Source organism: Heterodontus francisci, chromosome 8 (assembly GCF_036365525.1).
Source record: "Heterodontus francisci isolate sHetFra1 chromosome 8, sHetFra1.hap1, whole genome shotgun sequence".
Classification (NCBI taxonomy): Eukaryota; Metazoa; Chordata; class Chondrichthyes; order Heterodontiformes; family Heterodontidae; genus Heterodontus; species Heterodontus francisci.
Window position 1 is genome coordinate 25,210,013 of NC_090378.1, and position 20,755 is coordinate 25,230,767.

At 42.2% G+C, this 20,755-nt stretch overlaps 1 protein-coding gene across 1 annotated transcript in view; it reads left to right on the plus strand.

The window, feature by feature from the left end:
• abcd3a (ATP-binding cassette, sub-family D (ALD), member 3a) overlaps positions 1-20,755 on the plus strand; it is a 101,994-nt gene that overhangs the window by 71,262 nt on the left and 9,977 nt on the right. Inside the window, exons 14-20 of the mRNA XM_068036827.1 lie at positions 4,362-4,453; positions 5,047-5,110; positions 5,440-5,503; positions 6,131-6,208; positions 6,303-6,368; positions 16,009-16,098; positions 20,345-20,464. Coding sequence (XP_067892928.1) covers positions 4,362-4,453; positions 5,047-5,110; positions 5,440-5,503; positions 6,131-6,208; positions 6,303-6,368; positions 16,009-16,098; positions 20,345-20,464 — 574 coding nt within the window. The remainder of the gene's footprint in view (positions 1-4,361; positions 4,454-5,046; positions 5,111-5,439; positions 5,504-6,130; positions 6,209-6,302; positions 6,369-16,008; positions 16,099-20,344; positions 20,465-20,755) is intronic.

Consider the following 20,755-nt stretch of genomic DNA (forward strand, 5'->3'; position numbering starts at 1 on the left):
AGTAATAGGGGATTCTATAGTCAGGGGAACAGATAGGCGCTACTGTGGCCGTCAACGTGACTCCAGGATGGTGTGTTGCCTCCCTGGTGCCAGGGTCCGGGATGTCACTGAACGGCTGCAGGGCATCCTGAAGGGGGAGGGTGATCAGACAGAGGTCATGGTACATGTTGGTACCAATGACATAGGTGGAAAGAGGGATGAGGTCTTGCATCAAGAATTCAGGGAGTTAGGCAGTAGACTAAAAAGCAGGACCTCTCGGGTTGTAATCTCTGGATTACTCCCAGTGCCAGGTGCTAGCGAGTATAGAAATAGGAGAATAGCACAGATGAACGCGTGGCTTAAGAGTTGGTACAGGAGGGAGGGTTTTAGATTCCTGGACCACTGGGACCATTTCTGGGGTAGGTGGGACCTGTACAAGCGGGACGGTCTACATCTGAACCAGAGGGGGACTAACATCCTTGCTGGCGGGTTTGCCAGTGCTGTTGGGAGGAGTTTAAACTAATTTGGCAGGGGGAGGGGACGCAGACTCCGAGCAGAATAGGGACACAGCTAAACGCAGGAAAGCAAACAAGTCAGAGGGAATACAGCGGAAGTAAGTTTCAAGGGAGTAAGACCAGGATGGAAGGCCTCTACTTTAATGCCAGGAGTATTGCAGGTAAAACGGATGAGTTAAGGGCAATGATTGACACGTGGAACTGTGATATAATAGCCATCACGGAGACATGGTTGAGGGAGGGGCAGGATTGGCAGCTCAATATCCCAGGGTATAGAATCTTCAGGCGAGACAGAGGAGGGGGTAAAAGAGGAGGGGGCATTGCAATATTAGTTAAGGAGTCAGTTACTGCAGTAAGGAGAGATGATATCTTGGAGGGGGCATCAAATGAAGCTTTATCGGTAGAGTTTAGGAATAAAAAAGGGACAGCCACGTTGCTAGGTGTTTATTATAGACCCCCAGATAGTCAGCGGGAAATTGAGGAGCAAATATGTGCGCAATTTGCAGAGGTGTGTAAAAATATTAGGGTAATTATATTAGGTGATTTCAACTTTCCTAACATTAATTGGGATAGTCATCGTGTTAAGGGCTTAGATGGAGTGGAGTTCTTAAAATGTATACAGGAGAACTTTTTAGCCCAATATGTAGAGGATCCAACAAGGGAGGGTGCAGTGCTGGATCTAATTCTGGGGAATGAAGCCGGACAGGTGGTTGATGTGTTGGTGGGGGAGCATTTTGGTGATAGTGACTATAACATGGTACAATTTAAGCTTGTTATGGAGAAAGAAATAGACAAGTTGCAAAAAAAGGTTTTGGATTGGGGGAGAGCGAATTTTAGTAAAATAAGGCAGGATCTGGCCAAGGTAGACTGGAAAGAGTTACTTGTCAGGAAATCTACAGAAGACCAGTGGGGGGGCATTCAAAAAGGAAATGGGGAGGGTACAGGCGCAATATGTTCCCTCTCGGGTAATAGGTAGGAGCAACAAGCCCAGAGAACCATGGATGACCAGAAACATTCAGGGTATGATGAGAAGGAAAAGAGAGGCTTTTAAGCAAATACAAGGAGAGCAAATCAATGGAAGCATTAGTGGAATACAGAAAGTGTAGGATGGAGTTTAAGAAAGCAATTAGGAGAGCAAAGGGGGGATATGAGAAAGCTCTAGCTGGTAAAAGTGGGGAAAATCCCAAGATATTCTATAAGTATATCAATGGGAAGAGGATAACCAGGGAAAGAGTAGGACCCATTAGGGACCAAGGGGGAAATTTGTGGGTGGAGCCAGAGGACATTGGTAGGATGTTGAATGAATACTTCACATCTGTCTTCATCCAAGAGAATGAGGATGTAGATATGGAATTTAGAGAGAGAGACTGTGAGGTTCTTGAGCAAATTGTCATAGGGAGTGACAAGGTATTGGAGGTTTTGGAAGGCTTAAAAGTGGACAAATCTCCAGGTCCGGACGGTTTGTGTCCAGGATGCTATGGGAGGCGAGGGTGGAGATTGCAGGGGCTCTGACCCTAATTTTTAATTCCTCTCTGGCCACGGGGGAGGTGCCAGAGGACTGGAGAACCGCTAATGTGGTCCCACTATTTAAGAAAGGTTGTAGAGATAAGCCAGGGAACTACAGACCAGTGAGTCTCATGTCTTTGGTAGGGAAACTATTGGAGAAAATTCTGAAGGAGAGAATCTATCTCCACTTGGAGAGGCAAAATTTGATTAGGAATAGTCAGCATGGCTTTGTCAGAGGGAGGTCATGCCTAACAAATTTGATTGAATTTTTTGAGCGTGTGATCAGGTGTGTAGATGAGGGTAGTGCAGTTGATGTAGTTTACATGGATTTCAGCAAAGCCTTTGACAAGGTCCCACATGGGAGACTTATCAAGAAAGCAAATGCACATGGGATACAAGGTAACTTGATAAGATGACTTCAAAATTGGCTTAGCTGGAGGAGACAGAAAGTGATGACAGACGGCTGTTTTAGTGACTGGAAGCCAGTGTCCAGTGGTGTACCACAAGGATCTGTGCTGGGTCCCCTATTGTTTGTCATTTATATAAACGACAACGATGACTATGTGGGAGCTAGGATCAGTAAGTTCGCGGATGACACAAAGATTGGCCGAGTGGTTAACAGTGAGGTGGAGTGTCTTAGGTTACAGGAAGATATAGACGGGATGGTCAAATGGGCAGAAAAGTGGCAGATGAAATTTAACGCTGAAAAGTGTGAGGTGATACACTTTGGAAGGAGTAATGTGACACAGAAGTATTCAGTGAATGGCCTGACACTGGGAAGTTCCAAGGAACAAAGGGACCTTGGCGTGTTTGTCCATAGATCTCTGAAGGCAGAAGGGCAGGTTAATAGTAGGTTATGGGACACTTGTCTTTATCAATCGAGGCATAGATTACAAAAGCAGGGAGGTCATGTTGGAGTTGTACAGAACTTTGGTAAGGCCACAGCTGGAGTACTGTGTGCAATTCTGGTCGCCACATTATAGGAAGGATGTGATTGCATTGGAGGGGGTGCAGAGGCGATTCACCAGGATGTTGCCTGGGATGGAACATTTAAGCTATGAAGAGAGGTTGAATAGGCTTGGGTTGTTTCGCTGGAGCAGAGAAGACTGAGGGGTGACCTGATCGAGGTCTACAAGATTATGAGGGGCATGGACAGGGTGGATAGGGAGCAGCTGTTCCCCTTAGTTGAAGGGTCAGTTACGAGGGGTCACAAGTTTAAGGTGAGGGGCGGGAGGTTTAAGGGGGACTTGAAGAAGAACTTTTTTACCCAGAGGGCGGTGACGGTCTGGAAGGCCCTGCCTGGGAGGGTGGTAGATGCAGGTTGCCTCATATCCTTTAAAAAGTACCTGGATGAGCACTTGGCACGTCATAACATTCAAGGCTACGGGCCAAGTGCTGGCAAATGGGATTAGGTAGACAGGTCAGGTGTTTTAATGCATCAGTGCAGATTCGATGGGCCGAAGGGCCTCTTCTGCACTGTATGATTCTGTTATTTCTCATATTAATACATTTCTCTCGTGCCTTGCCTCTACTCCTTGATTTATCATATCTCCCCAAATTTCATCCCTTGCCTCCACTATTCAGTTTGAAACCCTCTCTACTTCCCTAGTTATGCGGCTCACTAGAACACAGGTCCGAGCCTGGTTCAGGTGTAGACAGTCCTAACGGTACAGCCACCACTTTCCCCAGTACTGGTGCCAGTACCCCACGAACCAGAACCCGCTTCTATCACACCAGTTTTTTTGTAACATGCTTTCAGCGACACAAACCACTGTGCCTCCTAATTCATGAATTGAAGTTTCTTCGTGTCCCACTCCCAATTCTACAATTTTATTGAGCCTATAAGGGCAGTTTTGCAAGAATGGGAGGCCAGCCGTTATGGTTGAACAGTTGTGGGCATCACACAATAAAATGTTTGATGCGTGCTGTTAGAAGCTGAGACTCTCCACTACCAGTGTAGGCTTGTAAAATTATCCCTTGAATGTTGATATGTTTCAGCAAACACAAATGTGAAGCAAACTTTAAATGCTAATAATCCTAGTGCTTGTTGTCTTATGACATCAGCATTACTTCAGTGTAACATTGACTTTCCTTCATTAATACTTGTGGAAAAAGTCAACATGAGTATCGAGCAGGTTTTAGCTAACCAACTCTGGTCAAGTACTAAAATGTGGTTTAAATAACATGTACTGAATACAATTTTTTGTGGCTTTAAAGGGAGTTAATGATCTTTGCACTTAATATTCACTATTGCTAGTCCTTCTTTAATATTTTTCTTGTATCAGTTCTATTAAAAATGACAGCCTTTAGATCAAACTGCAGAAATCTACTAAACATTTCAAATATGTTATTTCTATTTAGCTTCACAGCTCGAATCACTGAATTAATGCAGGTTTTGAAAGAATTAAATAGTGGAAAGTACGAACGCACAATGGTTTCTCAACAGGATAAGGGTGAGTATTCCAACAAGTATGGCACACAAGGTTTTTGTCTATATAGAAGAGAACCGGTTTACATCAACATAAACTTGACATAAAACTTTGGTTTTTAATCTGATATACTTTGAGTTGTATAGAAATTAGATATCTTTTTGGTTCCCAATCCTTGATCTATGCTTAATTCGTAGATCTCAGCCAAGATGACAGTGGGATGCTACGGCTGGCTTTGATGACTTCTTAGGTTGGGGAAATAAACAATTAGCTAGGGTGCACATTACTGATTGTTATCCAGTGATCACTGCAAAAATGTACATATTTGTGAACACGAGGCAAGGAAAGGATCAATTTCCAGAGTGGATTAACCTCTGCAAAGCCATTTTCTAGGTATAGAAATGACCTCTTGAGCAAAGTACAATTCACTGCTGGCCTCTGCAGAACCATATTGCAACACAAGTTGCTGCCCTCAGGAGAGGACAAAATTTGGGGAGCAGACAAACCAGTTACCCACAAAGTACCATAATTCTTCCATGTATTATTCCCTTTAACATGCACATTCAAGATATATTGTTGCATAAAGTTTATACTCGATCTCTAATTTTCCTATTAAGGTTCTAAAAATCAGCCTTTGATACCTGGGAGTGGGGAAATCATTATTATGGATCATGTTATCAAGTAAGTGTAATGCTGTATAGTTAACTTGTGGACTGCAATGCAAATTTATATTTTTCACCAACCCTGGCCAACTGTTGGCTTTTTCCAGTTGATTGTGAAGAGTTGTTTCATAATTTTGTATAAAAATCCTTTTCTATGCACCTCATTTACAAATCATTTTACAGTTCTATTTGTCCATCAGGAAAGAAAAACTGAAATCTAAGTTCATTGATTTTGTTAAAGCTGACACAGAAGTGTGTGGCAGAAAAGGGTTAATAGAAAAAAAGTTCCTGTTACTCTGCTTTTCTAACATCATAGAATAGTGATGTAAGACATTTTTTTCTCTTCAGATTTGAACATGTGCCATTGGTGACACCAAATGGAGACGTTTTGATTCCAGACCTCTCCTTTGAGGTAAAGAGTATATCTTTTATACTTGATTACCTTGTATTGTGATACCTTTGATATTGTGCAGTTCAGTAATTCTTATCAACTAAACTGGGATCAAACTAATACAAAAGTAAAATACTGTGGTGCTGGAAATCTGAAATAAAAACTGAAAATGCTGGAAATACTCAGCAGGTCAGGTAATGCCAGTGGAGAGAGAAATCAATCGAAACCTTGTAATGTTTGGCTTGCACTGTGATCTACATAAAAGTGTACTCCTTAGTCTCATTTGTGGGCTAGATGATAACTAGCATAAGAATGATTGAGGAGATTTGATAGACAAGCTTCACATGCTACTGTACAGCACATCCTAATGAACAGTAGTATAATAATATAGGCAAAAGTATTGAGTCTGATTATTGGCCAGCTAATAGTAATGTAGAGGAGCTAACACTTTTCAAAGTTGCATTAACCTGTAGTTTTAAACAGATGGACTACGTTTTGCTCTTTGGGATGAAAATTGTCTAAAATATAAAGCAAACATTGAACATTTTAATTCTGAAAAAGCAAAACATTTGATGCATTATGCGCAAAGTGTTTTTGAAAATGCATTAGTTCAAGAATACTTGCTTTAAACTTGTTCTCATTTTTCAGGTAAAATCAGGGGCAAACGTCCTCGTCTGTGGTCCAAATGGGTGTGGGAAGAGCTCACTCTTCCGTTGCTTAGGAGAGGTAAGTGCAGATACATTAAAAATTATATTGAATGTTCAAATGCTGCTTGTCCCCAAGTAGCACTAAGTTAAACTCTCATTTTTTATATTGATAGTTATGGCCCCTATTTGGAGGACGTCTGACCAAACCAGATAGAGGGAAGCTGTTTTATGTACCTCAGGTAGGTCTGGCTTACCCTTTTGCATCTTGATTTTATTTGACTAGATAGTTAATTTACTTTCACACACCAATTTTCATCTAGCCCGATGGAATGTCTATCTGCAGTAACTTGCAATATATGTGTAATAATATCAGCCCCTCAGATTTTAGGTGGAATCAATATTATATTACTCTTTACAAAGAATCTTCAGTTTTTCAGTTTGATTGGGTCCTATGATAAAATTCCCTTCATGTCAAATAAAATGTGAGAAATAAATTGTGAATTAACAATCTAATAAACACACATGCAAAGGCTCATGTCTCAACATATGTAAAATAGAAGGGAAATTTTTGTATGTACACTTGCCTTTAAACTGCTTAATATTTGTACATCTTGGTAGGATTATTCCAAATTTACAAGATTAAGGCACAATTTACAGAACATTCATTGGTGTTCCTGCGTTTATAATAATGGTTCAGTCAACTTCAGATAATGAGTTCACAGTGCCTGCCATCATTAGTGCATAAAAAATTCAGCAGTTTGTGGCAAAGAAGAGATGCGGCATGAGATCTGATTGACCATAAGTTGTTAGGCAATTTGTGCTGCTCCACTGTCGGACTCACCAGCACAAAAGAAATTACCATCTCACGTGCGGTTCCCCATTATGTGTCATGCAATTGTTGGATTTATGCCATTGTTACAAATTAATCTTGCTGCAGCAATTTAGGATTGGTACCTCATGTCCTAAGGACCCTGTTATAGTCCTGACATACCACTCAACCTTGGAGGCCCAGTCAGGGAACTATGAAACTGTGGAGACTAATTCCTGTAGGTAGTAAATTGTTCCCGGTGTTTCTTTTAAATTTAAATTTGTGCATTTTTTCCTTTCTGTCTTTCTCCTCTCTTACTCCACTCTTTTCTTCTTTTTATTCTTTCTATGTCTAATTTGACTTTAATTCACCATATTTCCTTTACCGTCATTTGCTCAATTTCTTGATGTATCCTTAAATTTAATTGGTTAAGGAGCTAGACCATTGGACCTGGTGTTCACATGTTCCCTGGTGATGTATTGTCATTACTGCGCTGTTATCGATATGCATTTCCAGCAATTTAAGGCACAAAAATATGATCTGAATGGTGAGGAGAAAAATCTAATTTGCGACGCTCGCTGCGAGGTGCTCTGCTCCATTAATTTCTGGGCTAATGAATAAGTTGCAAAGACTGTGAGGTATGTGATAAATGTGAAAGGAATAGTTTGTTGCATTCCTCCTTGGTGGTAATGACAACTTCCTCTGCTTCTGTAATATTGCTTAAGAATTGCAGGTTTTGTATGCCAGCCAAGGTAACATGGCACAACCTATGGAAAACGCATCTTGGGTCACCTACTTTATTATTCGAATAATACAATGTGGGCTGAATAAGGCAGCCAATTAACTCTGGCAAATACTTCTTACATAACTGAAGAGAAGACAAGGTAAGGAGAGGAGGCGGTGGTGTAGTGGTAATGTCACTGAACTAGTAATCCAGAAGTCCAGGCTAATGTTCTGGGGACATGGAGTTTGAATCCCACCACAGCAGATGCTGAAATTTCAATTCAATTAATTAAAAAAAAATCTGGAATTAAAAAGCTAGTCTAATGCTGACCATGAAACCATTGTCGATTGTTGTAAAAACCTATCTGGTTCACTGAGGTCCTTTAGGGAAGGAAATCTGCCGTCCTTACCTGGTCTGGCCTGCGTGTGACTTTAGACCCACAGCAATGTGGTTGACTGTTACATGACCTCTGAAATGGCCGAGCAAGCCACTTGGTTTCTTAAAGGGCAATTAGGTAGGGATGGGCAATAAATGTTGGCCTAGCTAACAACACCCACATCCCATGAACAAATAAAAAAAAAACTCATTAGTTAATCCCTGAATGAACAGTTCACTTGTTTTGAAATAGAACCAAGGAGAAACAGGAGCTAAGGTCCATTTTGTGACCAACATTAAATTCTGATTTTCCTACATGTAACTGCTGAACAGATACAGCATTAGTTTTATGTCAAAGGAATACTTGGTGTCAAACATCTTTTGCACTTGCAGAGAATTCTACCAGGCCTCCTGTACCTCATGGGACTGTGGGTCAGCTTTAATGGTGGGGTCAGAATCTTTAACAACATGAATGAGGATCTTTATATGTGCTGTGCAGATGGCAGAGGTGGGTCTAATCTGCATGATCATCCCTAAAGAGTAAATGTCTATGATTCAGCTGGGTGGGTCCAAAAGCCAAAATATTCTTCTTAGTTTATTTCAGCATTTTGGCAGATTGCAAAATTAGCTCAAAAGTGGCAAAACTTGAATAGTCAAGTATAAGGTGCGTGTCATCAAGTGAGGTCAGCTTTAATGAGAGTGGCAGAAAATTTAAAATGTGTGAAAATGATAGGGGAAAATGTTGACTTTTTAGTTTGTTATGTGTATTGCAGATTTAGTGCTAACTTTTCAGATTCCGAACAAAATAATGTTGGAGTATTGAGCATTATTTTAACAAAAGACGTTGCATCTATTTTATATTTATAAGCTTTATAGGTATCTCCAAGTGGAAAACAAACTGGCTTGGATAGCTGAGGCAAATTTGGAGAAAGGGTCTAGATATCACCTTCTCATTAGAGGAAGGTACATACCTCAGCAGGAAAGACTTGGACCAAGTGAGTTTAATGGCCTGGAGTTTGCGGTCAGTGGCGATGCAAGGACACTCGCCGCTGACCTTGAAGAAAGCCTCAGCGAGAACCTTAACTCTCCTGCCATACAGTGGATGGTAGCATTCTTTAATGGGGATTTCCAATGAGTAGTTGCACTTATGTCATCAAGAAGTCCAATCAGCCAGTCACATTAAAGAATTCTCAGACAGCCAACCAGGAAATGAAAAGCACTAAAATCAAATAATGTTTAAAAATTTTACGTAGAATAATTTAAAGATCGGAACACATGGATGGGATGAAGGTCGAAGCTGAAATATCATGAAAAATCTTTAAAATTATCTCAAATAATTACATTTTAAAAATCTAGTAATTAATCATAATTGAAGCATTTAACAACACTCCACAGATAGTGGTGAGGCGGTGGTGTAGTGGTATTGTCACTGGACTGGTGACCCAGCGTACTGTCCTGGGATCATGGGTTCGAATCCCACCATGGCAGAAGGTGGAATTTGATAATAAATAAATTTGGAATTAGAAAAGCTGTTTTGATGATGGCCACGAAACCATTGTTGATTGTTGTAAAAACCCATCAAGTTCACTAATGCCCTTTAGGGAAGGAAAACTGCTCTCCTTACCCAGCCTAGCCTACATGTGACTCTGGACCCACAGCAACGACTCTTAACTGCCCTCTAAAATGGCCTAGCAAGCCACTGAGTTGTATCTAATGGCTACAAAGTCAATAATGAATGAAACCGGACGGACCACTTGGTATTGACCTAGGCACTGGAAATGACTGTTGACCCTGCAGAGTCTTCCTTACTAACATCTGGGGGCTTGTGCCAAAGTTGGGAGAGCTTTACTCTGGGTGGGGGTCTTCAATGTCCATCACCCAGAGTGGCTTGATAGCACCACTACTGACTGAGCTGATCTGCTAGACTGGGTCTGTGGCAGATGGTGAGGGAACCAACAAGAGGGAAAAATATTCTTGACCTCGTCCTCGCCAATCTGTCTGCTGCAGATGCATCTGCCCATGACAGTATTGGTAGGAGTGACCACTGCACGGTCCTTGTGGAGACAAGGTCCCTCTTCACATTGAGGATACCCTTCATCCTGTTGTTTGGCACTACCACCGTGCTAAATGGGATAGATTTCAAACAGATCTAACAATGCAAAACATGAGGCACTGTGGACCATCAGCAGCAGCAGAATTGTACTCAACCACAATCTATAACCTCATGGCCCGGCATATCGCCCACTCTACCATTGCCATCAAGCTAGGGGACCAACCCTGGTTCAATGAAGAGTGCAGCACCAGGCATACCTCAAAATGAGGTGTCAACCTGATGGTGCTGCAACCTAGGACTACTTGCATGCTAAGCAGCATGCGATAGAGCTAAGCAATCCCGTAACCAATGGATCAGACCTAAGCTCTGCAGTCCTGCCACATCCAGTCATGAATGGTGGTGGACAATTAAACAACTAACTGGAGGACGTAGCTCCACAAATATCCTCATCCTCAATGATGGGGGAGCCCTGCACATCAGTGCAAAAGATAAGGTTGAAGCATTTGCAACAATCTTCAGCCGGAAGTGGCGAGTGGATGATCCCTCTCGGCCTCCTGCTGAAGCCCCCAGCATCACATGTGCCAGTCTTCAGCCAATTCGATTCACCTCGCATGATATCAAGAAATGACAAGGCACAGGAGACTGCAAAGGCTATGGGCCCTGACAACATTCCAGCAATAGTACTGAAGACCAGTGCTCCAGAACTAGCCATGCCCCTAGCCAAGCTGTTCCAGTACAGCTACAACACTGGCATCTACTCATCAATGTGGAAAATTGCCCAGGTGTATCCTGTACACAAAAAGCAGGACAAGTCCAACCCAGCCAATTACCGCCCCATCAGTCTACTCTCGATCATCAGTAAAGTGATGGAAGGTGTCGTCAACAGTACTATCAAGCGGCACTTGCTTCGCAATAATGAAGTCAGTGGGAATCGTGGAAAACTCTCCGATGGTTGGAGTCGTACCTAGTGCAAAGGAAGAGGTTTGAGGTTGTTGGACGACAATTCTCTCAGGCCAGGACATCACTGCAGGAGTTGCTTAGGGTAGTGTCCTAGGCCCAACCATCTTCAGCTGCTTCATCAATGACCTTCCTTCAATCATAAGGTCAGAAGTGGGGATGTTCACTGATGATTGCACAATGTTCAGCACCATTCACGACTCCTCAGATACTGAAGCAGTCTATGTAGAAATGCAGCAAGATCTGGACAATATCCGGGCTTGGGCTGATAAGTGGCAAGTAACATTTGCGCCACACAAATGCCAGGTGATCACCATCTCCAACAAAAGATAATGTAACCATCTCCCCTTGACATTCAGCGTCATTACAATTGCCGAATCTCCCAATAGCAACTTCCTGGGGGATACCATTGATCAGAAACTGAACTGGAGTAGTCATACAAATACTGGGGCTACAGGAGCAGGTCAGAGGCTAGGAATCCTGTAGTGAGTAACTCACCTTCTGACTTCCCAATGTCTGTCCACCATCTACAAGGCACAAGTCAGGAGTGTGATGGATACTGTCCACTTGCCTGGATGGGTGCAGTTCCAACGACACTCAAGAAGCTTGAGACCATCCAGGACAAAGCAGCCTGCTTGATTGGCACTCTTATCTACAAACATTCACTCCCTCCACCACTGACGCACGGTGACAGCAGTGTGTACCATCTACAAGATGCACTGCAGCAATGCACCAAGGCTCCTCAGGCAGCACCTTCCAAACCCACAACCTCTACCACCTAGAAGGACAAGGGCAGCAAATGCATGGGAACACCACCACCTGCAAGATCCCCTCCAAGCCACATACCATCCTGACTTGGAACTATATCGCCGTTCCTTCATTGTCACTGGGTCAAAATCCTGGAACTCCCTTCCTAACAGCACTGTGGGTGTGCCTACACCACATGGACTGCAGCGATTCAAGAAGGCAGCTCACTACCACCTTCTCAAGAACATAAGAATTCAATACGATCATGGCTGATCTCATCTTGGCCTCAACTCCACTTTCCTGCCCGTTCTCCATAACCCTTCAACCCATTTGTAATTAAAAATCTGTCTATCTCCTCAAATTTACCCAAAGTCCCGGCATCCACCGCACTCTGGGGTGGTGAATTCCACAGATTCACGACCCTTTGAGAGAAGTAATTTCTCTTCATCTCTGTTTTAAATCTGCTACCCCTTATCCTAAAACTATGACCGCTCGTTCTAGATTGCCCCACAAGAGGAAACATCCTCTCTATGTCTACTATGTCAATCCTTTAATCATCTTATGTACCTCAATTAGATCTCATCTCATTCTTCTGAACCCCAGAGAGTAAAGGCCTAAACTGCTCAATCTCTCTTCATAAACCAAGCCCCCCTTCTCTGGAATCAATCTAGTGAACCTCCTCTGAACTGCCTCCAATGCAACTACATCCTTTCTCAAGTAAGGGGACCAAAACTGTACGCAATACTCCAGGTGTGGTCTCACCAATGCCTTGTACAGTTGCAGCAACACTTCCCTATTTTTATACAGTATTCCCTTTGCAATAAATGCCAAAATTCCATTTGCCTTCCTTATCACCTGCTGTACCTGCAAACTAGTTGTCTGTAGCTTTCTTTTGGGGTTCTATATACAGCGATGTGAGAGTTATAAAGGAGAAGTACTTGCCATATCAACTGACTTTACTGATTGCTGGCTCTGGAGGCAGAGGGTGAGGGTCACAGCGTAGTCTATGGCGGAAGAATTAGTGACAGACTGCAGCTTCAACATTTCTGTGTTAATCAGTCCATACGCTAAATCCTGAAGTTGCGGCCAGTTTCAGAGGGATTTTCAGAGACCATTGGAAACCCTCTCAAAATTTGAGCCAGCATTGAATACTACACAGTATACACTGGGCACCGGTGCTAATGGTATGCTAGGATTGATGACGATTTTGAAAGTAAGGCCCTTAATCTCATGTCTTATTTTGTTGCAAACTTGGGTGATTTTTAGGTAGTCTGTTTTAAGCTCATTCGTAGTTGACCAGAAGATTCCCTGTGACCAGAGCGCTTGGATATCCATAGCACCTCAAGACCAATTTCTGCAGCAACCTGAAACAATTTATGGGAATTGGGAATTTAGATTTGGCTAGGGTGGTTCACCATCCTGGGATTGTCCTGGAATCTCTGGCAATAAAAGATTAATCGCTACTTTTGCGAGCACCCTGAGGGAAAAAAGTCATAGGACTATTGAAAATAAATGGTGATGGGGGTTGCAAAGGGAGAATAAAGCAGTTTAATAGTTAAGAATTATCCAATTGGCTAACAAAATGTATGTTAGAGCATGGCTACCCGACCCGAACAAGATGGGACCCAACGACATGTTTCAGGTCGGGGGTTCGGGTCGGGTCGGGCCAGGTCAGACACACTCTAACAGCCTTGCGTTACAATTGTGTTAGTGAAACACTGGAAACCGCAGATCTTTTGAAGTGTGCTTCCTACTCTGCTTGCTATTTCAACTTACTGTGTACTAATCAATAAACGGCTCCTGTGTACATTGTAGCAGAACTCAGCCCGTGGCTCATAATTATCCGGTTAGCCCTTTCTTGCCCTTTCCTGATTCTAGAGATGTTGAAGGTCTTTGCCGTTTTAATCTTAATGAGATATTTACAATGTAATCAGTTGCTGCACTATTATGTAATAAGATGTTTTTAATGAGTTCAGTTTTTCATTGACACAAATTTAACCTTTTGTGTTTTGGTTTATCTCCTGGTTTGCCTTAGCGCTTTGCATTCTTGGTGACAAAAGCAGTTTAACAGCTTCAATCTGCATTAATAGGAACTTGCCCCTTTTCTTTATTTGCACAATTTTCAAATGAATTGACTGCATCCTGTTAGGGGTTGGCAAGACTTCTCGTGCCTGCCTCAAAACACATTGTATTGAATAAAGAATGTAAAGTAAAGGAGGCTTGTAAGGTAAGTTAAGAGATTTAAAGGGGAAAGACAACGAATTATGCTCTGAATTTGGAATATATTTAATTAATTAAGTGTCAGACCTGATAAATCGCTGCTTTTAGTTTAATGTGGCCTCAGTGTTTATGGATAATTAATGAAATGAAGAGGCATTTTTTATATACAAAGCTGGGCATTAGTACTTAATAGTTGATATATAATTTTGAATATATTTTAATTTCTTAATTTATGTGACACCGCTAAATACGAAGCAGTCTTAAATCAGTTAATATTTTCATTTGTAAAATCTGACCTACCAGATTAAAATATTAAATCAAGGAGAAACATTTCAAAGATTACTGGACTAGTAACCCAGAGGTCTGGACTCATGATCCAGTGACAGCCAGGACGTCAAAGCAGGAACCACTCCGCACTAGTCTGTAGTGAGCAATTCCATCGAAGTTAGAACACAACCTCTTTAATATAAGAATGTATATTTTATAATAATTAATCACTCAGGACCTTTCTGGTCTCTGCATCTCAGCTGCTCACTGGATAAACTTGCAGCAAATATTTCAACCTGGAAAGCAGGAGTCTAGGTAATGTATAATATTTTCTGAGCCTTTGGACAATGCTGTGTTTATTTTAAGCAATATATATACTGGGACAGTGTGGGACAACCTGTCTGGGCACAACTCCATAGGTTCTGTTTAACTAATGACCAAACAATCATTAACTTCTATGGTAACAATCTTCGGCTCACCACCTCTGGTACGTGGCTCCAATCTTAATGTACTTTTTAAACAACCTTTCTAGTCCAGTTACAGTTTTTGTTGCTTATCTGCACAAGCTTACAAAGTGAAAAACAGAAGCTAGGTTAACTGAACATTCCGGTGGTCGGGTTGGGTCGGGCAAGGAAAAAATAAAAGGACTCGGGCCGAATCGGGCTCGGGTTGGATGTGGTTCTGTCAGGCTTGAGTCAGGTTTCATTCGCAGACCTGAGCAGGCCTTTAATGTATGTTCACTTGCCTGTTGGCTCAAGAAGGCAGTACACAGGTCAGGCAACCATTGATGAGAGTATTGGTCAGGCATTTAGAGGTGGGAGCTCATGTGATGAAACTTCCCAGAATACGTCCAACCGGAGTTAGCAACCCTAGATTCTGTAGCAAGTCTGTCTGAAGTTTGGGAATACCGCAACCAGAGTATAATAAATATACTGTTCAAAACTGTGCTAAGCAAGTAGATTTTATTTAGAAAAAAATATATATTGTAAACTGTTTAAAAGAAGTTTACTGTGTACATCTTCAAAATCCTCAGTCGCAGCTGCCACTTAACACCCAACTGTATCACTTGACTTTTACCTAGAACAGGTGAATAGCTCTTAAATTGTAGCTCAGTATTAAGTAGCACATAACGAACACCTGATATATCAATAACTTGCTGAAACAGAATGGTATCAGTTGACACAAATCTTCTAATCTCCATTGATTTGCATTTCACGAATCCCCTTTCATTTCACATTTTGCTAAATTAAACTAGGAGCTTCTACAAAACCAGCTGTTAAAGAAATCAAGATCAGTGGCTGTATATAATTACCATACATGTCACACCTTGCAGAGTTCAATTGCAGGTTTGCCTACACAATAATTGTGTTTATACTTCAAAAAAGGTACATCAAATGGAGAAGGTGTGATAAGGCACGACGTAAACTCAAGGTTTTCTAAATTGTAAAAAATGCAAATTCCAGTGGAAAATTCAATACCGAACTTCTAAGTTTAAAACAGAAGAAACTTTTTAACTCGCTGCTTATAACTACTGGTCATCCATATCTGAGTTTCTTTTTAAGTGTTTGTTTGTTTGTGTGTGTGTGTAGCTACAAAATCTAAAACTTGAAAATTAGAGTTGTCTTCCTTCAAATTAACTTTTGAATCCTAAGTTAATAGGTTTCCAAGATTCCAATTAATCCATTTTAGATTCTCAAATTAAAATGGCGTGTATTTATTATTTTGCAGCGACCATATATGACCTTAGGAACTCTGAGAGATCAGGTGATCTACCCTGACACACTGGAAGATCAGAGGCGGAAAGGAATATCGGATCAGGTATAAAAATCTTATTGCCCAATGAAATTAGCTGCCCACGTTATGCTTTTAGCCCCTCTTGGCTTATTTACCATGCCTGGGTGTGGTAAGTAATTAGGAAAGCGAATAAAATGTTATCATTTATTGCAAGGGGGATTGAAAACAAAAGTAAGGAGGTTATGCTTCAGTTATACAGTGCATTGGTGACCAGGTTTACTAGACTAATATCTGGAATGGGTGGTTTGTTTTATCAGGAATGGTTGGACAGGCTAGGCTTGTATCTGCTGGAATTTAGGAGAGTAAGAGGTGACTTGATTGAAACATATAAGATCCTGAGGGGTTCTTGACAGGGTAGATGTGGAAAGGAGGTTTCCTCTTGTGGGAGAATCTCGAACTAGGGGCTGAATTTTACCAGCCCCTCAACGTTGTGGGTCGTGGCGGGGGGGCCAGTAAAATGCTCGCGGGAGCGGCCCGCCACGACCCACCACGCCGAGAAAGCCCCGCCAGATATTAGTGGCGGCGGCGAGTCCTTGGTGCAGACCCCCCCCCCCCCCCCCCCCAACCAGCCTACATTAGAATGGTGAAATTAGGTAAATATAAATGCGAATGAACGGCTGCAACTTGCACGCCTTAGTTCCATGGTGAGACACTGGCTGGGGGGGAGGAATAAAATTATCAGTGGGAGAGCGGGGAAAACTATTCCTATTTCTTGTGGGGATGAAGAGAAGGGGTTGAGGGTCAAAGATACTGAAGTTCAGGGGAAAGTTCAGAATTTCAAGAAGTGTTTTTTTGGAGGGATAGGTCAATTTATGTATTGAGGACTCAGTGTGGGAGGGTGGGAGAGGGGATTCAAAGTTAAATTAACCTTTCATTGATTTTTTTAATGACACTGGCACCTTTAAATATTTAAATCTCTCCAGAAAGGCTTTAAACCCTTTAAAATTGGCACCGGTGCCTGTGCGGTGACGCCAGACCCTGTTGCTGGGGATGCAGCGGCCGTCCCCTCTACGTCATCTTGGGCAGCCGCTCTGCCGCCTCCATTTAAATCAGTCCCCACGCGTAATAGCGCGGGGGCTATGCAGCGGCACTTATGTGTCGGAAGGCCACCAACTTCACAGCGCACTGATAAAATTCAGCCCTAGGGGTCACTGTTTAAAAATAAGGGGTCGCCCATTTAAGACACAGATGAGGAGAAATTTCTTCTCTGAGTCGTGAGTCTTTGGAACTCAAAGGGCAGTGGAAGCAGAGTCTTTAAATATTTTTAAGGCAGAGGTAGATAAGATTCTTGATAAGCAAGGGGGTGGAAGGTTATCGGAGGTAGGTGAAATGTGAAGTTGAGGTTACAATCAGATCAGCCATGATCTTGTTGAATGGCGGAGCAGGCTCGAGGGGCCGAGTGGCCTACTCCTGTTCCTAATTCGTATGTTCATACGTAAGTATTAATGTTGGAGTGGACTGCATGATGAGGAAAGAATTATGGAAAATGTAGCATCAACTGTGAAACTGAGAAAAAAGGCTGCCTAAGCTATTTGTGATTAACTTGAAGATATCCTGCAAGGGCACAAATCAAGCTCCTGTTTTTATACCATAGCAATCACCATTGCCATCCGTGTCTCAATTTTCCCTACTTTTGTGCTTACGTTTCATTTCCCCTCCTCTCTTCTCCGAAACAATTTATTGGATTCCAGGCTCAGCACCTACTTGTTGCATTCCACTAAAGAAATTTACAGAACATTAGTCAATCTCCCATGGGGTTGTACATGCTAAGTCAGAGAATGAGGTCACGATTTTGTGTGTCTCTAATATCTTTGTGTTGCTGTTTTCTTCTGTCTCTTCCCACATGCTCTGATTCTTCTCCACATAACTCTTTTCCTTCTCTGTTCTGTCCTCAACTGTTTTTCTCTATCTTTTCTTTCCTATGGAGGTCTATGGTGTGGTATGCAAATTCAATCTGCATTTTTCGTGGAAGTTATGAGAAAAATATGGTCCTCAACAGTTCACTACCAATCCTTTCCCCAGCCACTTATGCTTTATCTTCCCCAACATGTCCCCTACCTTTTCATGCTCTCACTAAACCATTCCCTTTCATACTACCCCCTCACTGTTATCACTATTCTTACCTTCCCCTCCCTTTGAATAACCTAAATCTCTGCATCCTCCTTGTTTCGCTGTCATTCCCCTCACCCATAACCCTGCATCCACTCCATCCAAACCTATTTGGCTTCAGGTGAGGTCCCAGAGGACTGGAGAATAGCCAATGTTTTCCTTTTGTTTAAGAAGGGTAGCAAGGATAATCCAGGAAATTATAGGCCGGTGAGCCTTATGTCAGTGGAGGGAAATTATTAGAGAGGATTCTTCGGGACGGGATTTACTCCCATTTGGAAACAAATGAACTTATTAGCGAGAGGCAGCACGGTTTTCTGAAGGGGAGGTCGTGTCTCACGAACTTGATTGAGTTTTTTGAGGAAGTGACAAAGATGATTGATGAAGGAAGGGCAGTGGATGTTATCTATATGGACTTCAGTAAAGCCTTTGACAAGGTCCCTCATGGCAGACTGGTACAAAAGGTGAAGTCACACGGGATCAGAGGTGAGCTGGCAAGATGGATACAGAACTGGCTCGGTCATAGAAGACAGAGGGTAGCAGTGGAAGGGTGCTTTTCTGAATGGAGGGATGTGACTAGTGGTGTTCCGCAGGGATCAGTGCTGGGACCTTTGCTGTTTGTAGTATATATAAATGATTTGGAGGAAAATGTAGCTGGTATGATTAGTAAATTTGCGGACGACACAAAGGTTGGTGGAGTTGCGGATAGTGATGAGGATTGTCAGAGGATACAGCAGGATATAGATCAGTTGGAGACTTGGGCGGAGAAATGGCAGATGGAGTTTAATCCGGACAAATGTGAGGTAATGCATTTTGGAAGATCTAATGCAGGTGGGAAGTATACAGTAAATGGCAGAACCCTTAGGACTATTGATAGGCAGAGACATCTTGGCGTACAGGTCCACAGGTCACTGAAAGTGGCAACGCAGGTGGATAAGGTAGTCATGAAGTCATATGGCATGCTTGCCTTCATCGGTCGGGGCATAGAGTATAAAAATTGGCATGTCATGCTGCAGCTGTACAGAACTTTAGTTAGGCCACACTTAGAATATTGCGTGCAATTCTGGTCGCCACACTACCAGAAGGACGTGGAGGCTTTGGAGAGGGTACAGAGGAGGTTTACCAGGATGTTGCTTGGTCTGGAGGGCATTAGCTATGAGGAGAGGTTGGATAAACTCGGATTGTTTTCACTGGAACGACGGAGGTGGAGGGGCGACATGATAGAGGTTTACAAAGTTATGAGTGGCATGGACAGAGTGGATAGTCAGAAGCTTTTTCACAGGGTGGAAGAGTCAGTTACTAGGGGACATAGGTTTAAGGTGCGAGGGGCAAAGTTTAGAGGGGATGTGCGAGGCAAGTTCTTTACACAGAGGGTGGTGAGTGCCTGGAACTTGCTGCCGGGGGAGATGGTGGAAGCAGGTATGATAGCGACGTTTAAGAGGCATCTTGATAAATACATGAATAGGATGGGAATAGAGGGATACGGTCCCCGGAAGTGCAGAAGGTTTTAGTTTAGGCAGGCATCAAGATCAGCGCAGGCTTGGAGGGCCGAATGGCCTGTTCCTGTGCTGTACTGTTCTTTGCTCTTTGTTATCCTCAAGCATCGGCATTGAGTGTACCATTCCCTCACTACTGCAATGAAGTGTCAGCCTAGGTTACATACTCAACCCTTCTGCCCACTGTCTTGGTTTCAGCCAAGCTGTTCAAAACCTTAGCGAGCTATCTGACCCATGAATTGAGCTTCCAACTCTTTAGTCTGTCTATCACAAAGGCTAACTCATTGAAGTCATCCTTGCAAAATTGACTGTGATGTCTTAAATATGCATATTTATGCATAGCGAAGATGCAGGGAAGTGGAATTAGTATAGATCGTTCCACTTCAGAGTTATCACCAGCACAAGCGGGATGAATCAGATGGCATCTCTTGTGTTGAAATTTCTATCAGTCTCTAAATTCCTTAATTACACCTCATCCTATCTGAAAAATGTGGTAATGAATTAGGTCTTTTTTTGTCCATGCCGTGTCTAACAAGTTAATGTATTCATATATTAATATGTGCTTTTGGATTCTTGAAATATACAGAAAAAACATTGAAATCTTATACTCTGTTCAGTAACTTTATTAATGTAAATGGTACATTCCACTTGATGGTATTTGTCAACAGGTACTGAAGGAGTATCTAGATAATGTCCAGCTTGGCCACATTCTGGAGCGTGAGGGAAACTGGGATTGTATTCTGGACTGGATGGATGTACTCAGCGGAGGGGAGAAACAACGAATGGCTGTATGTCTTACAATTCACTTATAATTTTAAAAGCTCTGAGAGAAAAAATATGTATGTTGTTACATATTTGAGACTTATGTCACCAGAATGGAATGTGAAACTGTTCCATAATATTCATGGGTTCCATAACCTTTTATACTTTCTTTAATGATTTGATATTACAACTACTGCATAGTTTTCAATTTAAAAGAACTTTTTTTTTGCTGTGTAAGTTTTTGCCATATGGTATAGAACAACATGAAACATATTCAAAAAAATCCAAGTAAATAACCCATGAAATGTCAAGCCATT